This window comes from Vigna unguiculata, chromosome 8, assembly GCF_004118075.2.
Source record: "Vigna unguiculata cultivar IT97K-499-35 chromosome 8, ASM411807v1, whole genome shotgun sequence".
NCBI lineage: Eukaryota > Viridiplantae > Streptophyta > Magnoliopsida > Fabales > Fabaceae > Vigna > Vigna unguiculata.
Window position 1 is genome coordinate 31,261,635 of NC_040286.1, and position 17,798 is coordinate 31,279,432.

The window sequence follows — 17,798 nt, forward strand, 5'->3', positions numbered from 1 at the left end:
TATTATATATATTTTAATTTTGTTAGATTTATTAAAAAGAAAAAAATATAATGTTAATATGCAATTAATGTTAAAGGAGTCTTTTATTCTTTATTTTTTGTTTTGGAAAATTAAGATGTTTAATGATTCCCTTCAAGGTTAATTGCTTAGTAATGCTACATTTTAAAAAAAAAATACATGTGAGAATTGTTAAAATCAAAATAAGTGATCAATCATATTAACCATTAATAGAGGTCAAACAATATTAACAAAATGAAAATTATTGTATTAAGATCGTAGTTTTTTTTATTTTACTAAAAAATAAACACGTCAATACTTGTTGAACTAACCGGCTTATTATTTACCCATTAAATTTTAAATATTTTATAAATTTAGATATTTCTTATTGAGTTTTTATCTAAAAAAATTATATTTTGTTTAGATATTTTTTAACTAAATACCTTATCATGTGATTTCTTTTATCAATAAAATAGTGTGATCGTTATATTTGTCTTTTTCTTCCCAACTTCTCATTATTTCTTTATTTTTTAAACTTATCAAACTTATCGGTGAACTCATATGCTTGAAGAGTGAAGGAATAAGTTGATCATTGAGTTTGAGGAGATTAGAGAAGAAGAAAGTAATTGATGAATAAGTTGGGGGAGAGAACACAAAAATCATAAATCCTCATTCTCAACAAAAATAAAATAGTATATTGAGACAAACAACATTTTTAATTAAATTAGGATAAAAATGATTTAAGTACATATTAAGAAGTATGTTTAAGTTTAACTCATTGAAAAATATTCTTAATTTAACCTTTTTTTAGGAAGTGTATTTAAGTTTAACTCATCATTATAAAATTAATTCATGAAATGAAAAGTATTCTTAATTTAAAATTCTTTTTAAGAAGAAGACAAAGTAGTACACTTAATTAAAATTAAAATTTGTAATTCTATCTAATTGGTGAAGAAGACTCTAATATTATATAAAAAATAAATTTTAAGTTTAATTTAATTTTATAAACTTAACTTAATAAGAATTATCTTATTTAATAAATTTTAAATTAATGATCTTCGTAATATTGCTAATTCACAATATAACAACATAAAAAAAATTAAAAGTTAATGATCATACATGGTTTCTCCAATTAGCAATATTGTATTTAAAAATAAAAATAAAGAAAAAGTAGAGAAGAAACTGGGTGTAGTTTGAGCACATGGAGAAGAAATGAATTAAAATGGAAGTGGGACCCACGTGGGACCAGCTTTTGCCACGTGAACGATTAAGTAATCCACTTGGCATGGCATGATGACTTGTAAGATATCTCATGCTTTTTCCATTCTCTCTCTCTCTCTCTCATGCTTTCCCTTTCATGAATGCATCATTTGGTGCTTTTCTCCTTTATCAGTTTATGCTTTCTTTGCTTTTTCTTCTTACTCTCCCATCCAATTTACAACAACTTCATTTTTCTTTGTTTTTCCTCTCTCTTTACTTTAAAAACATCAAATTCAATCTCTGCTTCTCATAGTAAAAAATAGGACTTAGATTTCTTTCAATTGTTGAAGAATAAGAATGACGTTTTCAGTCAATTTGAATATCAAACACTTTTATTCTAATTCGACCAATATCAAGTTTTAACTGCTATTACCCATTTGAACTAACGTATAAGCTTAATTGAGTTGTCTTATTTTCTTTCTATTATTATATACTGTTATAAATATTCTTCATGTTTATTTTCATATTAATTAATTTTTCAAAAAATTTATGCATGAATGCTAAGTATATATTGATTTCACATTAAGTATTTATTTAATTTTTCATTCACTCTTATATCATTATATTTAAATATTTTTTAAATTTTTAATGACTTGAATGTTGAAAAATATTCTCTAAGTTGAACTCTCCTTAAAATTATAAATTCGATATTTGAAGAATCTTTTATTTCATTTCATTCAAACCACTCTCTCTTTTGGATAAAAACATATATTTTTAACGAAATCTAAAATCATAAAAACTTAAAAATAGTAAAATGTCAATTTTACCTAATATATTGTTGGAGTATTTAGATTGTCTCAATATAATTTTTCTAACTTGCTCTGTACATTCAATAATTTTATATAACTTAGAAGTCAAGGTTAATTTTAATTTTCTTCTTCTATCATTTAAGACGTTTTTTAAGGACAAAACCATATTGGAGCTTGAGTCTTCAAAGTAGACAATATTTTAAGAACGCAGTGATTGATTATAATGATGTTGTCAAGTTTGTGGTCGGAACATTGGTGTCGATTCTGAGAGCGAAAACTCTCCTAGCCCTTGACCGAGGAACTTATAAGCGTAATTTAAATACTCATTCCACCATCTGAGACGTCTTTTAAGAATTCTTACTTTCTGAGACGTCTTTTAAAGACAAAATTGTAACGGAATTCCAGTCTCTAAAGTGGACAATATCTCAAGAAGGCGATGATTATCCTAACAATATGTGTAATATAGTTCATTAATTATATAATAGTCATGTTTAATTTGTATACAAGACAAAAGATTAATAAATAGTACAATGCACCGCTCATATAATAATTCATAATATTAGTAAGTATATTTTCATAAAGACTTGTTCTCAACAATATCATTACAATATCATTATAGCTCGACTGAAAATAAAAAATGTCTTTATTAATAAGAGATAGGTTTAAGGAGCAATATTACCAAACTAACTATGCAAATTATGAGTTAGCATTGCCAATGCAGTTGAAAAGCATACCCAGATGTTATTAATTATTACTCTTTATTTCCCTTATTTTAACTCAAGCCATCATCATATAAGAGAGTTGGCTAAAGACTAAAGCAGCAAATTCTAATACAATGAGAAAAACCAGGAACAAGGCAGAACCATTCACTGCCATGAGGCAAACCAAGCATTCATGCTTCATCAATCAAGCCCTGACATCTTCCTGAAGTGAAGAACAAACTGGTATACCTTCTCTGGGTCTGGCAGAACTTTGGAAACAGATTCCCTTTGCAAAGACCTCTTAACCCAAGCTGAGATCTTTGGTGCATGGTCTGCAACTTTGAATCCCCCAAGCTTCTCATAGGCCAAAAACCAAGCTGAATGAGGAATGGCTATGATGTCCAGATACCCAAAGGCATCACCACCAAAATAGTTCTTCTCCCCAAGAGCTTCCTCAAGATGCTTCAAAATTTCAATGAAGTCCCTAGTCCCTACTTCTCTCTCTTCTCCATTGCTTGCCCAGATGCTCCTCCCAGTTTCAAACACCTTCCGTGCATAAAAGTAACCATCCATAATCATATATCAACACATAAATCTACTTCTTAATTTTAGCCTCCAGCTCTATACTAGACTAGTACACATATATTTTGGGTTTGTTTCAATCTCTTGTAAACAGAACAATTCATTCACAATTTAGATGTAAGCAGAAAAAAATATCAAATGACATGTTAATGTTACATTGATATCACTTTACTGTCCAAGTATATTCTACTTTTCAAAGTAACCAAATCCACGAACCACATCATCTTAAGCACAAGATATTGAGCATTAACTTAAAATATATAGAAATTTCAAAACTAAACCGTTACTGGTCAAAATGTTTTAGACTTGAAATAAGAGTAAATAACATATAGATTAGCCTTGACAGCGTACTATCATCTAATTATAAAGTACTATGAACAGTAAAACTATTTCCTTTTATAGTACCTATCTTGACAGCTATATTAATAAAAAAAAATCATTCATCGTTAGAACTCTGCCTTGATCATGCCTAAACATTAAAGTTTAGAGATTCAGTAAAATAATAAACTGTGTTACTAAGGAGCAGGCAAAGCTCCTTAATTAAATCCTACTTAATTATTTTGTAAAATAAGATTTGCACATATTTATATATTACGTAAAATTATATTTTAATAAATAGTCTAACAGTGATCTTGATAACAGGTGGTGAGATAGATCCAACAAATAACAAATCTTATTAGGATAAACTTTAATTCATGAATATGATACCATGTTAAGAAGTGATCTTTAAGTCTAACTCAACCCCACAAAACTAACTTGTAAGATAAAATTTGCATCCACTTATATACTTTTATGTTATAAATTTACGTTATCTACGGTCTACATGAATCTTAAACATGTGTAAAACATAAAGTATTTAATTTGTTATTAAGAATGAGGCAACTAACCTTTTTGTCGATATAATCAGTCCAGAATCTGGCTTGGGCACGATCATAAGCAGAAGATGGAAGCAGGGATTTGGAAGACCAGACTTCATCAATGTAGCTAACTATGATAGCAGACTCAGAAATGGGTTTGCCGTTGTGCAAGAGCACAGGAACTTTTTGATGAATGGGATTTGACTTGAGAAGAAGTTCACTCTTTGCGCCAAACAAATCCTCTTCACTGTGTACATGGTTCACCCCTTTCTCTTCCAAAGCAATTTTCACTCTACCACAAAATGGGCTAGCCCAAAAGTCCAAAACCTCAACCTTGTCACCCTTTGACATGTTACCTTTTACAAATATGATTTCTTTACTTTCTTTTGAACGTTATCCGTTCTGGGATGACTAGAAAATGTGAGGGAAGTGTTAAATTTATAGTGAACAATTAGATTGGATGAAATCTTTGGAATGTACACAACGCCTACAATGTTCTTAGCTTCGTACCTCACAATGTTCTTAGCTTCGTACCTCACAATGTTTCTACAATCTTGTAACTGTAAATTTGTGTGTTTTGGTTTCAACAGCCTTTAGTGCAGAGGACACTGAAATTTGGCGTGGTGTGGGAATGGACGTTAGTATCAAACGGCCGGCAGAAGGTTAAGTAGTTATATAATTTTTGTAACTTAAAAGGCTTAAATCCATTTTGTTTCCTATACTTCCACAAATATGTAACTTTAGTCTCTATAAAATTTAAAGGTAGGCTTAGTTCTCCAAATTTTTAAAATTAAACAATTAATATAATAATTAGTATATTATTTTATTGCTTTTCAGAAATATTATATGGGTATAAAGATAATAGTTTCAACTACTCGTTTACATAAGATATTATTAATAAATTTGACAATTAATTTGGATTCTCATTTGGTGTATATTAATTATTAGCCTACTTTTTCTTTAATGATATTTTTACATTAATATATAGAATTTATAAAGTCAACAAACAAAAAAAGTTATAATGGGATGAAGAAAATAACTAATCTATTAAGAAAAAAAATACATTTGAAAAAAAAACTACTCATATCCTAAAGATTACACATATTATTTTTCTATTTTATATATTTTTAAATTACAATACAAATTTTAAAAAGACACCAAAAGAATAATAGTGGAACACAGAAAAAGTAACTAACTATTGAGAATAAATTATTCCATGTATTAAAAAATAATTACCCATATGATTAAGAATAGGTATAACTAAATTATAAATGCATATAATGTTTCATTTTATATAATTAATTTTTTATTACAATATAGCTTTATTAAAATATATAATAAATAATATATTGAATTAATTTATTTTTACGTAACAAATAAAATCATATATATATATATATATAATTATAAGAGAGCATAATTAAAAGTGTGGATATTCACCGCGCACCTCTAATTCCACGAATATATAAGAGGGATTATAATAAAAACATAGAATAAAAATAAAACACAGCTTAAGTAATTTTTTATTCATTAATCAACTAAGCATAATTTTTAACGGTGTTTGCTTCAAAAGACTAAATAAAGTATTTTTAAAATATTATAGAAACTACAGAAGATCAACTTAAAAATTGAGCAACCGGAAATAAACTTAGCCTGAATTTAGTATTGATGATGAATCCAAACTGTGATGTATCCTCAACCTGCGACTTATTTTCATTCTTAGAATTTTGAAGGTAAATGGAAACTAACTATATTATTTGGTGCTGGTTAAATATTAAAGTTTCCATGAATTATTTTCAGCATTAAAAATAACAACGGATAAACCTCTCACACAACTAAGCTCCACTCGTTCTATTACCCACACTAAAACCGTCTGTTCAACCAAATATTGTAAAGGCTTTAATCTTGGCCATGTCAAATTCAATCAATGACACAATAGTTGATAGTGATAAAGACTATTGTTGTTAGCATTTCTCTTTGCATAATTGATTGACCAACAGTTCAAAAATAAAGGCATACTTTGCTTAACTACAGGAAATGTGGACGAACCAAAATTTTGTGCAAACACCTTTCTCACCGACAGAAAGCAAAATACAAGAACTGAAACAGCCAATTTTGCAGGGAAACATTACCATTAAATGGAGTTAAAAAAATCATCGATCTGTCAACAATTACTACACTTTGCACTGGAAAATAGCAATCGAATTATGAAATGAATATGATATGAAACCGTTTTGTACATTTTATATACAAAAAAAATTGCACCTTCTGATTTTTTTTTCCTAGTAAATGTATGCCCAACAAAACTAAATTTATCCCTATTGCACAGCATTGGCCTTAACTTTTAAGCATACGCACATATGAAGAAAATACTCGGGATTTATCAAGTTGTTGACAACCCAAGAAAAAGGTATATCTAAAATTGGTTCTATCCCTTGAATACGAACAAATTTGATTTCAGCAATCTCAGCTGCGTTGCAAGATGACCCGGGATCAGATGATCTTTCTCCCTCTTCTCCACTTTGGTTAATGTTTGTATCTCCTTCAATTACAAAGGAATTCTCCAGAAAATACTCAGGTAATATTCTTTTAACCGCATCATTTAAACTAAAGTATTTACCTGCACGCAACAGACATAAAAGACAAATATATCAGTTAAATTGCAGAAAAGTAAAGATCATCCTATCAATAAATTAACAATTTCGATTAGTTGCAATCAATTTAAGCAGAGACAGAAGAATGGTAAAGGATGCACGGACACTTCAATAGTAGGCACACCATGAGAGACATTTAGACACTCTGAATACAACTGGCTGGCATTTTACAATTTTTTAATTTCATGTTTTGAATTTTTATAATATTTATAGATGAAAATATCACAACTAACTACACAAAAACTGACCAATAAAACTATCATATATCACCCAATATAAGAAAATCCCAAACTTCCTCGCTTTTTGAAACCCTGATATCACATTTTAAAAAATCTTTCAGATTTCATAAAATTATTGACTTTTGAATCTTTCAAATAATTTTATAACCCAGATTTGTCCAAAACCATCAAATATTAGAGTAGAAAAATATGAACCGGAGGGTATTAAGAAGGACAAGAAATTATTAGCAGACCAAAATCATTAATCATTACAAAGGATCCAAAAATGCAATCAACCGTTTAGCAAGAGATGTGTTCTTGTAATTAGTGTATATTACGTTACATCATGTGCATGTCACGTTACATCCATGACATAAGATCTGCGTTCCTATGATAAATGTATACAACATATATATTGTATGCTATGTTACATAATATGGCATCTTATGATAGTTAAAGGTTGTCATGTCATACTATTTTCTTATCCCACATTGTATCCAAACTTTCTAACTGGCGCATGTTTACGGCCAGTGTGCATTCTCCTCAAGAGAGAAATCTCTTTAGCAATATATAATGTCAACAAAAGTATTTAAGTATGTTTTTAGACATTCCGATGGACAAAATTTTTAACTATGTACGCATCATTTGTCTACTGGTGAATATCCCTTTCTCTAAAGTGGGCAATAAACCTCAATGCACCAATTTAGAGCCTAATCTTGTAATTACGCAAATTATTCATATTTTTTCCGAAAATTAGCAATTTACTTCAAAAAATGTAATGTAGCCTCTGGCACTCAATCAATACTGGTGTCAAGCACTTCAGAGGTTCATATGCCTCTAGCAAGAGAGGAGCTTTACCACTTCTGCTACTTGGACAATAAATAATTGACAGATTTTATTAAATCATGAACTGTTTTGGTTGCAAAAAGAAAGAAGTTTGTGTGGATGTAAGTTGTGTTTGCAGTACTTGGCTAACAAATACAATAATTGTAAACATGTTTCTTCCATTAACCTGAGATACAAGATAGTTTGTTATCAGGGTCGGGGATTGTTTGAATTGATAATCGAGGAACCTGAGATTTGAATTTTATTATCTTCTCTTCGCTTTCCCTTTCACAAGTTATCTTTTAAGAGAATATAATATTAGCTTAATTCATGATATTTTCCGTAAGTTCTCAGGACACAACATGCGGGCTAATCCTCAGCTGTGGTTCTCTATTCTTTTTCATTTTAGTCCATACATATTTAAGTTTGAGCCTTAGTCGCAGTACTGATAAATTGCCCTTAGTGATTGATTATATTTTCCTAAAAGGAAATATTTAATATTTTGTTATAGCTCCTGATATAAAATACTAGGTTTATTTATTTAGCTTTTATGTGTTTTTTACTTTTTTTTTCTCTCTAACATAACTGTTTTCCTTTCCCCATTGCCCACTACTCCATCCTTCAGAAAACTGTAGCTGATTTTGCCCCGACACCATCAGCCCTATTGGAAACATGATGATCATCTCCATACAAGAAAAAAGGAAGAAAAATCATAGAAAACAATCAATTTAGAAGTTACAAAGGAGGATTATCTATAAGACACGACTTACCATCTTCTTTATAAAGCTCAACAGGACGATTGATATATGAGACTTTGTCCCAATTATCAATTTGAGGAGCATCTTCAAAATCATCAAACTCCTCAGTGACTGTCCAAAGATATAAACGGACAGGAATCCTACCTACAAAAGACAGTAGATGTTAACCACAAAAAAAGTTTATCAAGAGGCATTGGTACACGTGTTCATATTCAACAAATAGATAATTATGCAGTATTACAGTTTTAAGTACAATTAGAAAGTAAAGATAAAAATAAGAAAGAATCAAGTTGATAGAACTGATATATTCCACAACGCTCTAATTGATTCTTTATTGCACACAAGCTATTTTCCTATCAGAGTGACAGGAAGAATAACCCAGAAAACAACGTAGATTTACAAGAGATACCAATGTGGTATTCTGAGAGACCTTTCTCAGCCCTTCCCAACAAATTTCTAAACAGAAACAGACTAAAAAATACACCTAAACCCGTAACAGACTTATATAGGCCTGTTACAGTTATAATTTCTAAGTGTTTCTGACTGTTTCAACTGTGTGTTTTCCCCTTCTTTTGTACACAATACCATATCTATCACAAGTAAAACAAGTAGCCTAAGTGATAGCTCTCAATCTTTACATATGATCACACCATACAGATATCGTTTTTAAAAGGGTATGTTGAGAGCCCATAAGGCACTCAGAATTAGTTTAATCCACTTGTAAATGTTTAGAAGATCCACCAGGAATTTATAGAAAAACAAGGAAATATTATCAAAAAGAATGGAGGGTGTAGACATGAAATCTTCCATAAAAGAAGAGGAAAAAACACAGCAATCCAAATTGGCACACAAACTAGTTCATGTTGCTCACCAGTCTTAACTTGTCCAGTAACATCAGTATCCCCTGTACTTTGTGGAGATTTAATCAAGACTGAACTAACATTTTCCGTATATTCATCTTCAGAGGTTCCAAGCTTAAGCTTAGATGCCACCCGCCGGTAAGTTTCTAAATTACCTGCAATGCAAATGAGTACCGACTGTTGACACAAGTCTAAGATCAAAGGGCAACAAAACAAAATCTCCATAAATTACCAATGGCAGATGGAACCCTTGTTCCTTTCTGCACTTTAATGTTACACTACACTTTGACTATCCTATCTTTTATGAATCTTAGGGTAGAATAGCATTCATTCAAATTTGAGATTGGTTATACATTGCAAAATTGCAACTAGCTTTTGGAAGTGTATGTTCAACTACGTCTTAAATATTTTTATTGCCCAAAATAAAAACAGAGGGATAAAATAACCAAGGTAATCAAACAACTATTTCTACTCTGGAAAATATCCTTGAGAAAAAATTACATGTTTAATCTTTATGACTGTTTGTGTGCCAATAAAGATAGAACATGTTTGATTTGCTAAAAGAAGGAGAGAACAGCACAAAAAGGCTTGTCTCGTGGTTTAATTTTAAACAAGAGAAAAGCTGAAATACTGGACAGAAGGTAAAGAGATTAAATTATCCCTTTTTCCTTAATGTTGTAACCCACCCCATCCACTTCCACACTGATAACCAACCAAAACACAAGTGCAACTGCAAAAATGACGGATGAACACTCAAAACATTCAACAATGTTCCCTTGCTCATTTTTTACCACGTATCAGAATAATGTGACAATTATATCAGCATTCACTGTAATTCTAAGAAAGTTATCAAATTATAATGTACTTTTAATATTGTACAAGAATAAATGCTAGGAATACACTCTCTCATTGGTCAAAATTTTGCGGATCCACATCTTATTTAATGAAGCTCTGCTAATTGTTGCAGATTTCAACATGTTACAATTACAAGGAAACTGCTAGTAAGAATGTACGAGAAAGTGTGTTAATAAGACTTCTCTATAGAACATAATAAATAATTAAATGATAACTCTTAAAATAATTATAAAATATATTGTGCCTTTTCATAATGGAAAATAAACACTATATAGCACTTGTGTATATTTAAATTAACACTGTCCTTTCTAATACTTATATGCATAGAACAACACAAGAACAAATTCCCAATGTTGTACATCAATCACCGAACACTAGACAAAATGAAAACTTGAACTGTAATTCAATGTGCATCACACACTCATAATGTTTTAGATGAGGTATCCGAGTTTGTCCTATTCACAAGTGAAACCTTTTGCTGAAAAAAGAAAACAAGTAAACCAAGCTTCATTGAAAAACCCTTGGCTATCCCAAACAAACCAACCTCAAGCTTGATAAATGATAACCTCAGGTTCAATCTTAATCCAACACAGATTACATTTGTGACCTTAATTAGATTCCTAAAAATTACAAAGCTTAGCTTGCATTGCCTCATTCACCACCAGAAGAAAAACGAAGGGCCATCCATTGGTAGGGTCAGGCTATTAAAAATAACCAATATGCCTTTATGTTGACTAAATATAAAATGAATATGAAGCTTTTTGCCGGGACAAACTTCACAATAGAAATTTATCAACAACCTTGCTAAAATCATATCGAATTGACACCAAAATAACTATGGGGCCTCTTAAATAGCACTACCAGCACACAAACAAGAGTAGGTCAGTCACTCAACAGTCACACTACTTTAAAGATAACTGCACTATATCTCTATATCTATAACAGGAACTGGATCATAAATGTAAAGAAACATTTAACGAGCAGGAAATAGTATTTATATTTATATATTATTTATATCATATTCTCTCTCATCTGGTTCTTAATCAAAGTGAGAACCAGAAAAGAATTGCAAATAAAGTCTCGCTCTTTCTCTCTCTCTCTATTCCCAACAATTAACAATCAGTAACAAAAGAACTCAGGTACTACATTTTAAATTTATCCTATTTTTCTTAGCATTCACATGCTAACAATCTATTTGATTGAAATAACTAAAAGTTCCCAACATTTTACAGGTAGAATATAAATCACACATGGGAATCCCAAAGAGAAACAGAATACCTTAGGTAATTAACAACAGTACCTTTTAAAACAGAGTCCCAGAGCTCCACCTGATCAGGTTGAGACATGTTCATGACATTTTTGCTATTCCCATTTATTACATATGCAGCCTGCAGCAAAATTAGAATTCAGGTAGTGGCTACGAAAATTTAACATCTCACATGCATTGCCGATGGGACACAAATAACAAGTTTTGGGGACTTAAAGTTGAACGAATGCAGTATCCCACTTCCCTACCAAGAATCCTACACTTAAATTTTAGCTGGAATAACTGCTGCTTCTTTTGGATTCTAGTCTAACTTCGAGATTAAGGTTTGGCAGCAAAAAATAGCCAGTGACTTTATTAGCATGCGAAATAAGTAAGTTGAAGATAGTCAGAAAAGGCACACAATATGCTGGGTTTATTCTAGAAGGAATAAGAAGGGCCTTGGAGAGCCAGTTAGCTGAGGTTGAAAGTAGAGGGGGATGGGGGATCATGTGATAAAAGGAAAATATAGTAAGGAGAGAGAATAATAGGGGGTCTGTTGTGGGAAATCATAGTTTATTAAGTATTTTGCAGGGAAGAGAATATTCTCTCTGAAGAGCTTAGGCTCTGGTTTCCTTTTTCTACGTCTACAATAGCCCTTGAGCTCTCTTCATTTCAATAAAATACATCTTATTCAGATTTTATCTTCTGGATTGCCATCACCTTAGCATATTATTACAAAAATACCTATTTTGACCTAAAACTGAGCTCAAAGATCTCTTCCCTTACTATAACATTTCTAATTTTATCATAAATGCATATTGAGTAGTAGTTAATAATATTAGTTGTTCCAAGGTGTGGGAGGAACTGAAAACATCATAGCTTCGATTCGAGAACTCCTTATTTGAAAGCAGCAGTAGGTTTTATCTAAGATATTCCAGAAATCCATATCAATCCATTAACTTTTATCATTAATGCACATTTTATAGCAGTTAAACAACACACTAACTTGGCCCATAAGCATCATACCAATCCACCAAAAAACCACCATTACCTTAATAAATCCTCAACAAATTTTCATGTTAATAAAGTTCCAATATTTTCCTTACTATCCTATACCAATAAACCATGTCCCAGACTAGGTTAAGATCTGTTTAAAGCTTCATATAACCAAATATAATATGAGTCAGACGTGATCAATCAAAATAGCACGAAATGCATCATGTTATAAATCAAACAAGTACAACAAAGGCAAGCACCACAAAGCAAATATCACATAACTGACCTCTTTCAGTGAGTTAATAAAGCTCCACTTTACACTGTCTTCACCTTCACAAGGAAGCAGTATATTACTTGGATATCCTCTAAAGTGTACCTATAAATCGATCAGAGGGTTCAGAGATTAAGATCAAATATAGCTGCACATGTGGAAAGATGACTTCTAAAAGGGCCACTAAAATGTTAGTAGTAAATCAATCCTAATTTATTTAAGCACTCCTAATTTTATTTGCTTCCCCTAGTTCAGGCTCTTTCTTAGTTTCTTCAATAACAAACACCACCAAGCAGGTAGAGATGAAGTGGAAATCCAGTAGGATTTCCTGTATCGTCACATCATCCCAATTATTAATATGATGAGGCAGCAACACGAGTTCCTAAAGGATGCTAGTCTTTTTCAAAAAAGAAAAAAAATACACTAACAGCAACCTACGAATTAAACTCTATTCAAAATATGAAATGAACTACAAACGCTTTACTTAAGAGAAAATAAATGTCATCCAATCACAAACCATCGTCATACAAGATAAGTTTAATAAATTTTACAACAACGACCTCAAAGTCATACCGACAACGATTTTAACCTAGGAGTACATGGCCACTAAAAATTAAACTCTCGTGTTAAACTTGCTTCCTGCAATTAAAATCTAAATGAGCCAATTCCTACCGAACAATCTAAACAGAGGAAACAATATGTAATTCCAACAGAACATGGTAGGTCAAATTGACTAAACAGAAAACCAAAACAAAATCAGAAAGTAATTACCGTCAAATTCCACGGTCTCTCCGGCTCCACGCACAGAAGATCAAAAAGAACACCGGTCGGTATATACCTGCACAAGGCATAAAAAAAAAAACAAAACAATCAGTGTAATGCGAGAATTCAAAAAACAACAACAAGAGAATGCATTGTATTGAATTTGCAATCGCACCACTTGAGAGGTAGGCCTTTATAGTCAAACCAAACGGTGTCAAGTCCAGGGGGAAGCGTGCTGCTGAAGTGAGGCTTCACGAGCGAGATCAACAGAGGCAAGTACCCTATCCGAGGAGCCAACACCTGAAAACGAAAACGAAATGGAAACAAAGCGATTAATTGAGTGAGATGATGAAAAACCCTACGGAAAAAAAAAAAAAAAAAGGAACAGTGTGGCGCGAGAAGAATACGAGAGCTGGTGGAGGAGGAGGGAGAGTGGTGACTTCAGATTCGTGAAGGTGAATCTGCAGCGGAATGGCCCCTTCCCACACCTGCTTCTGCGCCGAGCTCATCTCTTTCAGATCTCTTTCTATTTCTCTCTCACTCTCTCTTCACTTTTAACTTCATTCAACTTCATTCGCTCCACTTCTTCTCCCACTTTCATCAAATCGCTCACGTTGCTTAATTTGTTTTCTCACTGCTTTCGGATTTTTTTTCAACTACATCTTAACTTCACATTATTATCTAATTACAATTTATTATTTATAATAAATTTCTTTATTTTTACTTTTTTAAATTACATTAAAAATATTAAATTTTTAAATAAACATTATGAAATACGATAAATAAATGTGGCAACTGAGTCTCGTTAATACAGTCGAAGTTCTAAACTTCAGAGAGTAAAATACGTATGAATTTAGTCATTGTTGAACGTATTTCCTATTCTTATATTTAAACATCTTTGTTTTAGTTTTAATAAATTGCATGTGTTATATTTCTAATTCCATTTACTTATGTTATGTGCATAAAGGAAAAATATATATTTAGAGTACATTTTCTTATCTATAGTATTTTTCGAATTTCTTTCATTTAAGTCTTTTTTTCATATGTTTAACTGTTAAATTTTCAATATAAATTGTACATATTATCATTATAAATTTTTTCCATACATTTTATTATCATATTCTTTTACTTTTACCCATGTTAAGTGATAAATACACGTTATTTTTGTAAAAATTACAATAACACCACGTATTTTTATACCATCTCTCGTCCTTTTGTTACACAATTAACAAATCAGTAAAATGCGTAAATTTAAAGAAATAATAAAATACGTGAGAAATACTATATAGTAAAATGATGATAATAAAATGACAAAGAGTCACTTTCTTACTAGCTTATTTGAATAATAAATTAAGGGTTAAATATGTTTTTTTTCCATTTCAAAACTTTGAACCAATTTAGTCTTACATCTTTTCGAGATACGTAGATTTAGTCGTTTTAATCAAATTTTATTAAGTTTATTTGATATTTCAAGCGTTTCATAATAATATTTGATTTAACATTAAAGTAAAAATGTGTCAAACAATATAAAAAACTCAAATACAATCCTAAAATGCGTATGAAACATCAAATAAACATAATAAATTTTGATTAGCAAGACTAAATCCACGTATTTCGAATGATGAAAGATTAAATTGGTCCAAAATTTTAAAATAGACTAATTCCAAAATTTACTGAAAGTTGAGGACCAAATAAATATTTAACCCATAAATTAATTAGTTTGATGAGTAAACAGATTTTTTTAGTAAATAATTAACAATATTTTCATTTTATGAGTTTTTAACTTTTAATTTATAAAAAATTTAATTAAATTATAAATTTTAAGATACACTTTATAATTCATAAACTATGTAAACAAATTGATTAATTTTTTATTTATTTTTATTATTAACCTTTGTATATCTTTTTATTATTTTTAATTTCATTTGACATATACTAAAATATTTTAATCTCATAAATATAAATAATTATCACATTATTTTTAATAATTAGTGTGTTGTTTTTATATTATTTTTTTTACACATCTCAAATTCAATAAATAAAAAAACCAACATTTTAAATTGAAGTACTACATAATGCAATGTGAAAATTATAGACAATAAAAATTAGAAAGAATATATTGAACTCATTTAAAAATATGTACAATTTTTAAAAATAAATAAAAGTGTAAAAATTAAACAAAAAATTAATTATTTAAAAAATATAAAATTATAATTACATAATAATTTTTTTTGTTGAAAACATAACTTTCAGTTATATAATTAAATTAAGTAGTTGTATTTTTTTATACCATTTTATATTTATCGTCTAATTTATTAGTTAATTTGACAAGAAGTTTTAGTGTAATAAATACTTTTCATGTATATAAATAATATTAAGTTTGGAGTTTAAATATATGAATTTATAAGATCATTGATAATTTTCTCAAACAAGATATAACCATAACAAATTAACGTTTAACTAATAATTTAATGTCTATATTTATGTTTTAATTTCTGTATTTGGTTTTTACTTAATTGAGTATGAGATTTTTTTTTACTTAATTGAGTATTTTTCTCATTTGAAAAGTGTTACATGTAAAAGTTTGGGTCGTCTCCAATCTTAATATCATATGATTTTTCTGGATTTTCTTGCTTTTTTTTTTTCTCTTCCTCTCTCTTTATCTGCATTCTTTAACTTCTTATCACCTTCATCCACCTCCTACCACCTTCAGGTTAGCATCCACAAACCATAAACCATAAAAGCCCCAAGCGGTTGAGTTCAACAATTTTATTCCAATACTTGTAATTGAGAGATGGAAGAAGATAGGTGGAGCTTGAGGAAGGTGAAAGGAGAAAAAAAAAAAAAAAAAATATATATATATATATATATATATATATATATAAATTAAAAGGGTTGATGATCCAGATTTTCACACGACATTAATATCAATTTAATATAAAATTGAGTTTTTTTTAATAGAGACTCAGTTGAATTAAAAAAATTGCATGGACTCCATTAAATAAAAAACAAATGAGGACCAAAACAAATTAAAATCCTAAATCTGTAATCATTATAATCAATCTAAAAATTAACTATGTAAAGAAAGGTATCAATTAAATTAGGTAATATATATATATATATATATATATATATATATATGAATAATTAAATAAAATTTCTTTTAATTTAAGGTTATATTTTTTGTTTCATTTCTCTTTATAAGTATTTTATATAATTTTATATTTGATTGTATTTCAGATCTTATTAAGTTTCTTCCTCTGCACTTTAGCTTCTTCTTTTTTATTTTAGTATTTTTTTTATTAATAAGATAAATTCCTTACAATTATCAAAGTTATATTTTCTTTATAGATTATATGATTTAAACATTATATATATATATATATATATATATATATATATATATATATATATTTTAAGTATTTATATAAGAATCTAAAAAGGAGTTAAAAATAGTAGAATTTATAAACAACACTTTATTATTTTATTATTAAAAAGTCAAAGACTATCATAGAAGTCGTGGCTTAAAGTAGAACCGTTCTACCTAAACATATTTATGATTACACCAAGTTCATCTTTTATTTTATTCTTGAGTCATTCTTAATTTTTACATGTTTGTGGTATGTTTTGTGGTTGCACGAGAGAGTTCAAGATGAATATTTGTCGTTTTGTGGTAATTAGGATGTGATTAGATAATTGATATGAGTTTTCATTGTGTAAATAGGATATCTTGTGAAAGTTTAGACTTTGGAGCAGAGTTGAGTAGATAATCAACTTCAAGTAAGAGAATTTCATTTGTTTTTTTACTTTTTTTTTTAAATGAAATTAGTTGCAAAAATATGTGGTCATAGGTTGCTTATTTGATTTTGAAATACTTTATTTATGATAAAAAATAGTGAATTGTTGAATTAGGAGTACTAGAGTTGGAATGTATTATGTAATGTTGTATGACTGTTTAAACTAGTGTATAAATATAGATCCTTAAGATATATCAACTGAGTTAGTTGGTTTATTTGAAGTAAACACCCAAGTAGACCAAAAGGATCAATTGATATGTCTGCGAGGTTTCCACAATTATGTAGAAAAAGTTATAAACAATAGGACATGTATGGTAGTTTGTAATTGTAATTATTTGACATAAGATGACCGATTTTAAAATTTGGTCATGCCTTTTTGTGATTTGTAAATAAGAGAAAATGAATTGTTT

The 17,798-nt window shown here is 29.5% G+C and overlaps 2 protein-coding genes across 2 annotated transcripts; both read right to left on the reverse strand.

The window, feature by feature from the left end:
- Positions 1-2,807: 2,807 nt before the first annotated feature.
- On the reverse strand, positions 2,808-4,497 carry LOC114193145 (glutathione S-transferase U19-like). Its single transcript, XM_028082849.1, has 2 exons — positions 4,177-4,497; positions 2,808-3,253 (listed from the first exon to the last, which is right to left on the reverse strand). Exons 1-2 carry the CDS (start codon positions 4,495-4,497, stop codon positions 2,909-2,911), a joined length of 666 nt encoding a protein of 221 aa, XP_027938650.1. The 3' UTR covers positions 2,808-2,908.
- A 1,868-nt stretch (positions 4,498-6,365) lies between these two features.
- Positions 6,366-14,230, reverse strand: LOC114193316 (autophagy protein 5). The gene is made up of 8 exons (XM_028083052.1): positions 13,999-14,230; positions 13,767-13,891; positions 13,601-13,667; positions 12,845-12,934; positions 11,617-11,704; positions 9,473-9,616; positions 8,614-8,745; positions 6,366-6,766 (listed from the first exon to the last, which is right to left on the reverse strand). The coding sequence occupies exons 1-8, from the start codon at positions 14,098-14,100 to the stop codon at positions 6,465-6,467; spliced, it is 1,050 nt and encodes a 349-aa protein (XP_027938853.1). The 5' UTR covers positions 14,101-14,230; the 3' UTR covers positions 6,366-6,464.
- Positions 14,231-17,798: the final 3,568 nt, after the last annotated feature.

Excerpts from the sequence above, each read along its gene's own strand:
- LOC114193145 (XM_028082849.1), bottom strand. The coding sequence starts at position 4,497 with ATGTCAAAGGGTGACAAGGTTGAGGTTTTGGACTTTTGGGCTAGCCCA. Across the intron at positions 3,254-4,176 it reads CTGATTATATCGACAAAAAG|GTGTTTGAAACTGGGAGGAG; the intron begins GTTAGTTGCCTC and ends TATGCACGGAAG.
- LOC114193316 (XM_028083052.1), bottom strand. The coding sequence starts at position 14,100 with ATGAGCTCGGCGCAGAAGCAGGTGTGGGAAGGGGCCATTCCGCTGCAG. Across the intron at positions 12,935-13,600 it reads AGAGACCGTGGAATTTGACG|GTACACTTTAGAGGATATCC; the intron begins GTAATTACTTTC and ends ATCGATTTATAG. Across the intron at positions 11,705-12,844 it reads TTATTAACTCACTGAAAGAG|GCTGCATATGTAATAAATGG; the intron begins GTCAGTTATGTG and ends ATTTTGCTGCAG.